The 11351-nt window shown below is 40.8% G+C and overlaps 1 protein-coding gene across 1 annotated transcript in view; it reads right to left on the reverse strand.

Annotated features, from left to right (window-relative positions):
* Positions 1–2687: 2687 nt before the first annotated feature.
* LOC101861818 (probable serine/threonine-protein kinase irlF) overlaps positions 2688–11351 on the reverse strand; it is a gene marked incomplete in the record, with an annotated part of 62133 nt that continues 53469 nt past the window's right edge. Inside the window, 2 exon segments of the mRNA XM_005100147.3 lie at positions 2688–4357; positions 6165–6291. Coding sequence (XP_005100204.2) covers positions 3555–4357; positions 6165–6291 — 930 coding nt within the window.

Genomic DNA, 11351 nt, shown 5'->3' on the forward strand with positions numbered 1-11351 from the left:
ATAATAATAATAATAATAATAATAATAATAATAATAATAATAATAGTTCGTCCATCAATATCTAACGATGGCCAATGTACTGGGTGTCTATAAAAGAGGATCCACTTAAAAGACAATGACTCGGTCATCAGTGCACTAATTTTGACAAAACTTCTTACAGATCAGTTTCAACAAGGAAGACATTAAAGGGGGCTCTCGTGGCCTAGAGGTTAAGGTGTTGGCCTCTCATGCAAAGGTCCCGGGTTCGAATCCGGGTAGCGACCGAAAATTTTCTGTCGTCTGCTTTCGTCTCCTCATTCTGCCCCCACCCCCTCATCTCCTTTGCCCCCTCCTCTGGGCTCCTGACTCTTTCTGCAGCCTTTCTACTGCTACTCATTGACTCCTTCTTACAGCTGTCTTTCTGCCACACCCCTGATCTTCTGGTAGGAAAGATCTACACCTAGCCTTCTCGGGCAAGGGCGAAAAATCTCGGAGGGCTCGTGTGCAAGTTGCGCACGTTAAAGATCCCTTGGTGGTCTAAAATCGATAAGAGTAGGCTTCGACCGCCACCTGGGCAAAACTCAAAATTTCCTTCCAACTAAAAGTATTAGGTGTGTCCAGCGCGCTCATACGATCTTATGCAGTTGCGAGCGCTGTAAAACACTTACCAAAAAAAAAAAAGACGTTAAAGTTTGTAAAAATGAAGAAAATCCATCGACACCTTCGAAAAATATAATGATTTAACAATTTCAACCAACTGTGGATATAATGCAAAATTGCACTTCTTAATTAAAAGCGTTCAGCAACAGAGGCGTGTGATCGACCCTCTCTGATTTGAGGATAAAGACGATAAAACCACGACTCATGTTAGATGAATATCTGATTCTCACCGTGCTGAGAAAGTTTTGGAGGACTTTGGGGTGGAGAAGGTAGTGCTGGGCGGCTCGGTTCCAGATTATTGAAAGTTAAGAACCGTAGGAATCCACTCCGAACCCAATCACTTACAATCTAATGATGTGATTTCTTCAGGTGGTTACCTGGTTGGCTTACAACATCTTCAGGATTTAGGATAACCTTGATTTCAGAACACTACGAATATTAAATTCTAAAAAAAAAAAGAGATTATTTTAATAATTAAGGTAACTGGTAACCGTTAGTTTACGTAAAAAGGAGTCAGAACTTTTCTTCCGTAGCTTTAATCGTGGGAATTGGTTCCGGAATCGGTTCTTCGCCCAGCTCTAGGAGAAGGTGCCATGCTGTATAGGCTTCGTTCCGGTGGGACGGTATCACACCACACATGTCTTGAGTGGCCTGGCTTGTATCGTTGCAGCAAGAAATGTTTAGGAAACGCCTTTTAAGCTGTGCGTTTACAAATGAAAGGTCACCACGTTCTCCTAAACCTGTGCCCTTTCAATTATTACCTCTGGCGTTTTTTGCATGTTTGTTTTTTGACAGAGTCTACGGTAAGTAGCCACACACAATCGAACAGATGAAACTCAATGTCGAACAAGACGTCTAAAGAATCGACTCAAAAACATGCCACCGGGTGATAAGAATTCCCAGTGGCGTATCGTAACTTGTATAGAGAAAGATATTGTCAACACCAGAGGATAGTCATCACCTCCCTGGGTTTACTTGGCAATATAATTTTTGTATAAATTTGTTCTCCAGTGACTATTTCAAATAGAACTGTACGGTTGATTTTTAAGAAGTGCAAAGTTTTGTGTTTCACTCAATTTTTGTTGAAATTTTATAAACTTGATATTTTTTAAAACATGGCTGTTGACATTTTTCATACTGACAAACACAATGTGCCCCTGGTTGAAATTTGCAAGGCGTCACGGTGAAGTCAGGCACTCGTCAAAATAATAAAATCGAAGATTAAAAAGCATTTTTCCGCCAGTTTGGCAATTTTAAAAATTGAATTTTTGGTTTTGTGGCTCAAAATCTTTTATGTGCACATGAAAACAGATTCCCATGTGAATTTTACTTTTAAGAAGACGTTGATTAAAAGCATAAAGTATACATTAAAAAAAAACAGTTTTCAAGAACTCTCAAGCTTTAGAAGTTACAAGACTTGGGTAACCATTTTCTCTCTAATTTTATCTCTGAAACCAGGTGACCCGTACCCCTTCAGTCGCAAATATCTCCACTACTCTTCAAAATAGACAGGTATTTTTTAAAATCCAAAGCAAAGCAAATGAACTAGTTTTTCAAATGATATCAGTAGCTCCACATGCCCAAACATTGACGAGCAGCTCATTCCATCGTGTCGTGACACTTAATTTCTTCAATTTCGTTGAAATTGGTTCAAAGATGACGAAGTTATTACCATTTAAATGTGTCTTTTCTTTTAGACATCCGGTATCTTCAGAGGAGAGTAATCTGTTAAAGTAAAGTAGAGGAAAGAAGATTAACTATGATGTGTGGCTTCTCCTATTCTTTTTGCCCCACCTCATATCATCCAGGCCAGGATGATAGCCTGTTGCCTCCTTCCCTGGCAGTCTACCAATGGTAACTGTCACAGAGTACGAAACTGCAACCACGAAGGGAAGTAGGGTGGGGATGTAACATAGATGGGTCTTCGCAAGAGCAACATAAAGCATAGTAATACACTGATAACCAAAAGAAAAAGAGAAACAGACTGTGCACAGTGACTGAAGACCAGGCTTTGACAGTGAAAATTAAAAAAAAACCCAACATATAGAGATCATTAAAGACGGAATGTGAACATTTATTCAAAGAGGATTTCGAACACGATGGTATTTCGTATACTTATGTTGTGACAGAACAGCGATGATATAGAGTTTAGAAGGTTTCATACTGAAGTTTCTTGTCTGCTCCCAAAGTCGTTAATCATGAAAGACCAGAGGTTTGATAACTAACTATTCGTAGTCGATTGGTTCCTCATGGCGGCTGTCCAGCTATTCCACAATTCTGTATAGGTGAGGCAGCGTGGTGGAATCAGGCTCTCGTCAAAATAATCAAAGTGAGGAAACTTGCATTTTTCCGCAGGTTTGTGAATTTTTATCGTTTTTTGTTTTTTGGCTCAACACTTTTCATGCCCATTAAAGAACTAATTTCTGTGTGGATTTTTCTGAAAAGCGTTGAATAAAGGCACCCAAATGTAAATTTTCAGTTACCACGGACTCTTAAGCTAAGGAAATAACTACTCTTTGCTTCCATTTTCTCACTAGTTTTACCTCTGAAAACAGGTGACCCCCACCTCCTTCTTTCGCAAATATCTCGACTTGTATTCAAGACAAACAAACATTTTTTCCATCCAAATAAAGACAAGTGAATAAGCTTTAAGGTGATACCAATAACTCTACATGCCCAAAAATTGACGATAGCCTGATTCCACCACGCTGCCTCACTGTCGTATAAACTTTCACTAAACAGAGGGCACGGTAATCATAGTTTTAACATGGCATCTCCCCCGCCTTCACAATGTACAGGGACAAAATTTGTATTGATTTCAAAATGTCTTACAATATTATGTTCAACGGCAACAGAGGATGGAAAAGAAAAAGTAAGACATTGTTGGTCTTCTTGTAATATCTCAGGACAAACAGTTACTTTTTGGTGTTGCTTTTGTTGCTGTGACTGTTGGTACTGTCGTTGCTGTTGCTGTTGCTGTCGTCGTCGCCGTCGTCGTCGTTGTTGTTGTTGTTGCTGTTTTTGTTGTTATTGTTGTTGCTGTTGTTGCTACTGTTTTTGTTACTGTTGTCGGTGTGACTGTTGGGATTTCCGTGTATTTTGTTTTGTTGAAATTGATTCTGATCTTGTGGATTCTTTTGCGCTTTAAGATTTGGATTTCCTTCCTGTTTTGGCTTTTGTTTCAGTTCTTGCCCGTCCGTTCCTCTCTGCGGCTGTAGTGGGTTAGGGAGCTCATATCGCCGTGATGGTTGTTCCTGGGGTCTGTTCACGTTCAAGGCTTGAGGGGACCACCTCGGCGCCTTCACTTGCTGAAGCGGTCGCTGTCCTTGTTCTCCTCGGAGCTGTTGTTGCTGTTGCAGTTGCTGTTGCAGTTGCTGTTGCTGTTGCTGCTGCTGTTGTTGCAGATTCGCTTGCTTTTGGAGCAGTAGTTGCTGCTGTTGTTGTTGGTGTCGTTGTTGCTGCTGTTGCTTTTCTGACAGCTGCTTCTGTTGTTGCAGAACGGCCTTTTCTGGTACCTGCTGCTGCTGCTGCTGCTGCTGCTGCTGCTGCTGCTGCTGCAGTTGTTGCAGAGGTGGGTTCCTCTGGATGACTGGCGGCGATTGCATCAGACCCTCAGGGGAATTGACGAGGACATTAGGTGCTTGCAAGTTAACACGGGTGTTGCCCAGATTTGGCTGAGGTTCGATGCGAGGTGGAAACTTCAGGTAGTTGTTAAATTCTGGAGAAGAAATGGGTGGATATGAAACAAAGAGGATTTAGACACAACATCTCCCTCCCGCCCATTTCACAAACACACACACACACACACACACACACACACACACACACACACACACACACACTCACACACACACACACACACACACACACACACACACACACTTTCTCTCTCGCTCGCGAGTGCCCGCTCGCGTGTATGTCAGTATGTATTTTTGTGAGTAGGGGGTGAGGGTGTGTATATGTGTTTCTGTATGTGAGTGTATGTACGTGTGCGTATATGTGTACACTTGCTAAGAGCAATAACTTGTTCACCTGTCAATTGTACCAGAAATTGACAAAAGCACACGGTTAGTTTGATCTAGCAGAGGATCTAAACTGTGTGCATTTTGTCATTTTAAAACTAAGAAAACAATGATTCAATCCCAAGCGTTGCTAATCAATGCCTTCGGGGAAAGGGGGGGGGGGGGGTGCTATGACATTTTGTTATGCGGCCTTGTCTGATTATTTGATGTTTTTGATGTTGAAATCATGCCTGAGTTTATTTGAATTATAGATGTCGTAGAACTGTCCACAGAAGATTAAAGGAATTGCAATGTCAGATCTTATTAGATCATTGAACAGCAATATTATCTTTGTTCGTAGCTAAAAAAAAAAAGAGTGAGTATGTGTGTGCGCGCACATGTCTGCCGGAATGGAATGGAGTTTCAAAGTTTTTCTTCTTTAAAAAAATTTAAGTTCGGTCAGGTGACTTGTGCCTACGACGGCAAAGGAAAGTTAAGAGGGACTAAGACGCCTACAAATCTATTTAACAACCTCAGGGCGATGCCACACTCTTTTGTCATCAGTTATAATTCAGTCAACGAAGCAGAACAGTACAATATAGTGATTTGCTTTTTCTAGCGTGGCAGCATCCTCAACCCTACCAGGCTGCAAACTTTAGCCTATGTGGTTTTATACATAGACCGCTACCTACCCTAGAATTACAAAGTTCTGTCTGCTCAGCGCCTAATTTGGAGAAATTTGAAGTAAAAAATTTTGTGTTTCACAAAATGCCAAGCTTTTTCGAATGCAATTCTTTGAATATCTTGATAACGGCTTCGAATAATCTTACGATTTTTGATAGCGCAGATACAACATTTGATTTCTGACCTCACGGTCTCACTAACTCAAAACGGCCAAAAGTTCAGATAGACCTTTATAATTCTAAGGCAGCGCACTGCTTATGACGGTGTCTGTAGTCTTTTTCCAGTGTGGCCGCACCTTTACCCTATATGTGCAGTGCCTTTAACGAACTGTGATTCTGCCTCGAACCCCTTGAGCTCTGACCTCCGAAGTCTACCGTGCCCTTCTGCCGGGACTCCCGTGCGATTTGTTACTGTGATTTATGTCAACGTTAGAATCATACTCTGTACTGGGGGCTATCGTGGCCTTGAGGTAATGATGTTCGCATCTCATTCAATAAGTCCCGGTGGGTTCGAATCCCGATAGCGACGAAAATTTTCTTCTCTAAAATTGTCTCCTTTCACCTTTCAGAGAGAGGCTCTATGCTTTCCGTTGCACACTGAAGACGCAACTTCGTTTCACGGGGTGGGAAAGTTCCATTTATCGAGTACTTCCGACTTTCCATCGACATGCTGGGAGCTTTAGTTGACCAAAAAAGCGTGCGGTCGAAGCAGTTTAATTCTCACGTGATCTAGATTCTGTCAGCTTTTGTGTTGTTGTTGTTGTTGTTGTTGTTGTTTTCGGGGGGGGGGGGGTAGGATAGAGAATTCACTATCATTAAATCCACAAATTGAGAAACTTACCCGCCAGAGAAATGGACTCGTCGTCCCCCAACAGGTTCGCCATATTCTCCACAATGGACTCAGCTTGTGGGAGGGAGAGACAGGTCGCAAACTCTTCTATGAGGTGCTTTTTCTCCTCCCCGGACAACTGAGGACAAAAGAGACAAAGATGATGATGATGATGATGATGATGATGGTGATGATGAAGATGATGGTGATGACAGAGTGCTTTTTCCACACTTTTCTATTATCCATTTGTGGTGGCCGAATTTTGCTATTCAAAAGGCTTTTTAATGGCTCCATCGATCGACATGCGGTTTTCGCCAAAAGATTCTTTAAAATATTCTCCAGAGCATGACGCCCTTGGTTTTTTTCAGTTTTGAGACGGTTTTGCTGCAAAAAGCAAAATTTCTTTATTTTGCCGATCGCTTTTGTAGACCGACACTTCTGTTTCTGTAATTTTAGAAAATCTAGAAGTGATATTTCGCGAGGCGCATTTTGTTCTGAGAGTACAGATCTAGACCTTATAATTTTTTGCATCTCTCAAGATTTATTGCCCCATTCCAGTAGAGTGTAGATATAGTAGGCCATGACTTTTAGTTGATATTAAAGCACCGATCCTTCCTTTCATCGAAAGGGGGCCCAGCTAGTCTTTTTAAAATGGGGATGACCTATCCATTAGTTTTTTTAACTATAACTTTTAAATCCCTTTAAGCTCCTCTTTTAGATTTTGAAAATAAGATTACCTCTTTGTCCCTGGAGTAGATTTAATGCTTTCTTCTCGTACCTTTGTTTGAGCTAAGGGAGTAACTGACCGCAACACCTTCATCTCACAGTGCAGTGGATTTCTACGCACACAGCTGGTGCATCTACAAGAAGAAGAAGAAGAAGAAGAAGAAGAAGAAGAAGAAGAAGAAGAAGAAGAAGAAGAAGACCGACACCAACAGTTTAAATGGAAAAAAAAATTACAACCAAAAAAATAAAAACAACAACCAACAACCCACTAAATAATTACGAACGCAAATATTGATACCTTAACCCCCCCCCCCCCCCCCACACACACACACACTCACAAAAACAAGTACAGAAGCTTGAAGTTTACACCTATCATATTATCTCTACATATTTTGGGAAAGTCGGTCACTTTGGCCGCCTAAAACTTCCGAAACACTTAACTTTCGAATTTGACAAAATTAATGGTGGTTTAGAATCATTTAAAGGGTGCACAGTTTTATTGAGGAGCTTGAAGTCACTGTTGCTCAATTTTCAGTTTTTCATTAGTTTCGTTTGGATCTATTCTTGGGAAAGTCCGATTTCTAAAACGCCATTGTAAACAAGTGAGGTTTCCGTTCACTAGCCGTGCGCACTGTTGTTTGGAGAGTATAAATAGAGACCTTCTAAATTGTTGCATCTCTCAAGATTTATTGCTCCATTCCAGTACAAGAGTGTAAATATAGTAGGCCAATGATTTTCAGTTGATGTTAATGCACCGATCATTCCTTTCATCAAAAGGGGGCCCAGCTAGTAAGAAATATTCCCGCTACTGCTTCTGTGGTTGCTCTCGTTGTTGCTGCTGCTGTTAGAGTTCTTAGCGTTCTTGTTATTATTCGTGGTTGTGGTTGTAGTTGTGGTGGTGGCTGTGGATGGTGGCCTTGTGGTTGTTGTTGACGCTGATGCAGCTTTCAGACAAAACACAAAATACCATTTGCGATAACGACAATCACCATAGCAACCTCGACAATAAACCAGTATCGTCACCATCACCACCAATATCTTGCGAACATCTCTGTCCCCCACTGCAATAATAGACGTTCACTCTTTGTAATCGACGGATGGATGGTCAGAAACATTCTCCATTCTCACAATTATGTGGAACATCAGAGGACAGAGGGAGGAAAGGTTCGAGAGGAAAACATAGAAAGACAAATGCCCTCCAAAATGGGTGAGTGAACAATGTGTGCTATCCATCGATTCATGAACGAATGGAAAGATAGATTAAACAAGTAGGGGAAATGTCTAAGAGCTATGTTGTTTGAGGGACGTATAAATTATTGATGGGCGGGAAAGTGGTTGGATAGAAGTTGGAGGTGAACGGATGGGAGTTTGTGTAAGTAAACGGTTAGATGAATGATGAAGGGATTGAAAGGAGGGGAATATTTGTAGCAATGGCGAGGACATATGGGTGAGGGGATGGATGCGAAGAAAAGGAAAAAAACAAAACCCAACAAAAAACAAAAACCCAGGTGAATAGATTTAAGCGAATTCATCATTTTGGACTTAAGTCCTAGTCCAAGTAATTATGAAAGACTCGAGTGAGTACTTGAATCCTGAACACAGGGTCATTGTGTTATCTACTAATGCCTGAAGTAAATGTGAGGCATCGTGGTGAAATAAGGCGTTTGTCAAAATAAAGAAATCAAAGAAACCGGTATTTTCTATCTTTTTTTTTGTTGCTTTGTGGTTTGTTTTCTTGGCTCTACAGCTTTTACGCCTTTAAAAAAACAAAACATTTCTATTTTACTGCAAAACGCTGATTAAAGACACACAAATAGCTGACTAGTTTCCAAGGGCTCTCAATCTTAGGTAGTCACCTAACATTGGCGGCCTTTTTTTTCGCTAATTTTGCCTCTGAAACCAGGTGACCCCCTCCCCTTTTAATCGCAAATATTTCGACTTCTATTCAGGATAGATGGAATTGCCTATCTCTTTAAAAGCAAGATAACTGAACAAAATTTAACAGGATACCAATAACTCCACATGCCCAAAAATCGACGAGCGCCTTATTCCACCGCGTCGTGCAGCAAATTAAAATATTATTTCTACAAGCCCTGCTTTCTTTGGCTCTGCACTGACCAGTTCACCAGTCTCCTTGACCCTGTTCATCTGCCACAACGGGCTTCTGTCTATCATCGTCACTGCTTTGATGTGTTATTTCATGAACTCGTAGACTTTTCGCTACCTTTTAATTACAAATTTCTTTCTGCTTAGTACTTAGTTTTGAGAAATTTGACGTACAAAAATTTTGAGTTTCACAATATGCTAAAGCTTTTTGGAATGCAGTTCTCTGAAAAATACCTCGATAACGACTTCGAATAATCTTACGATTTTGATAGAGCAGATAGAACATTCGGTTTTTGACCTCGGGGTTTTAGCAACTCAAAACTGTGTCCGATCAAAGAGTCTACATAACAAGAGGGGCCACTTCTCTCTTTGAGCCAATTAAAAAAGTGTCATGAAAATTCGGTGGCGCCCTCTTCGCAAAAGCGCACCTTTTGCGAACAGACTTATCCTACTTGAGTTAAAAAATCAAAGTGAAACTAGCAAGTTTTTGAATGAATTTCGGAAGAACGCTTTTTAAAATGGTTACGCTGACAAAAAACCTCTTCCGGAGGAAAGGGTGATTGTTTTCTTCGTTTAATTTGACTTAAGAATGAAAGGCTAGAGGTCATTAAAATAAAAAAACAACTAAAATTCCACACTGAACGAACTCGAACTGCTGATGAACAGCAGTCGATCTGCGCACGCAAGGAGGTGCTATTCCTATTCTTCTTCTGGAAAAACGAAAGAGAGCTTCAAAACAGACTGCAGCGCCATCTGAAGCAAAGAGCGAACTTCCTGCGGACACTTTTTTGCCTGAGTGGCCCATCTTGTTATGTACTATCTTTGGTCGGATATAACATTGTAATTCCAAGGTAGCGTGCTGTCATATTTGAAGCTGTGAAGTATGTAGGAGGCTTTCCCCCTTTTCTCTTTACTTCTATTTTATCCCCGACAACACAGTTGTAATCAAGTCCGCTTTATGTTTCGTTTCTATTTGAGTGACCAAGACATTCGATTAACCTTTTCCTGATATTAGGAAGCATATTATGTTGAGTAGCAAATACTTTCAGGACACTTTTGTTTGTTCTCTTATCGGACTCTGGCCATTTCACCCAAAGCAGTCTTTTATTAAACACATGTCTGCTACTTGGACTATGTCCTAATGTTCGTTATTAAACCCAGGCTTCACTCCCATATTTTAACTATTGGCCGTATAAAGAGTTTCATAGTTTCTTTTTTTCCCTTTTTTTTGGTGGGGGGGGGGGGGGGGGGGTATGAGTTTTAAGACGTTCCAAACTGCATACGGTTATAAGAGCACGCGGGGCACATTGAACATTTTCAGTTGGTAGGAAATTTTGAACTTTGCCCGGGGGGTGGCTGAAGCCTACTCTTATCGATTTTGGATCTCCATCGTGCCCAACTTGCACACGGGCCCTCCGAGATTTTTCGCCCAAGTCCGAGAAGGCTAGGTGTAGATCTTTCCTACCGTAAGACAAGGGGTGTGGTTGAAAGACAGCAGTAAGGAAGAAATTCTAGAGAAGAAATTGTTCCGTCAATATCCGGATACTAATGCATGAGAGGCGAAAACGCTAACCTCTAGGCCACGAGAGCTCCCCCCCCCCCCCTTTTTAATTTCTGTAGGTATTCCCCTGCCTTGTATTTCCATAATGTTGCTTTGTTGTACCTTTTGATTTGGTTTTGCTATGTCTATTTTGCTTCTTGCATTTTTGCATCGTGCATGTCCCGTCTGCTATTTTCGTTGACTTTTGATATTTGAAGTCTGGATCAACACCTTTTATGTCCATTAGAAAACACATCTTTGAGTGGATTTTTACTGAAAAACGTCGATTTTAAAGACATATACAAAATTGCAGTTATCAAAAGCACTCGAGCTTCGGAAGTCACCAGACTTCGGGGGGCTGTTTTCTTCCTAATTTTATATCTGAGACCAGGGAGCCCACTCCTCCTTCAATTGCAAATATCTTGACTTCTATCCAAGAAAGGTGCATATTTTTCCATCAAAAGATAGACAAAAGAATAAGCTTCTATTTGGTACCAAATACTCCTTGCACCCAAAAATTGACGAGCGTTTGATTAAACCGCGCCGTGACACATATTACTACATGATGAAGGCTTCTTGTTTCCTGTTTCCTATTTCCTCTGTTTGAAAAAAGTATATTCTCACACGTGTTGCCAGGGTATATAATGGTAAAAACATAACACAAAATTAAATTGCTTAGGTAATTTGAAAAGCGCACACAAAGAGAAACAAGAATTTAAAAAATACACGATGAAGCAATAAACAAAGCTTGCAAAATCTGTATTTATGTATTTATACTAAAATCCCCCCAGCCTAATCCAGCCCCATTTGTGTGTGTTTATATATAT

This window comes from Aplysia californica, unplaced genomic scaffold (genome assembly GCF_000002075.1).
Source record: "Aplysia californica isolate F4 #8 unplaced genomic scaffold, AplCal3.0 scaffold00237, whole genome shotgun sequence".
NCBI classification, from domain to species: Eukaryota; Metazoa; Mollusca; class Gastropoda; order Aplysiida; family Aplysiidae; genus Aplysia; species Aplysia californica.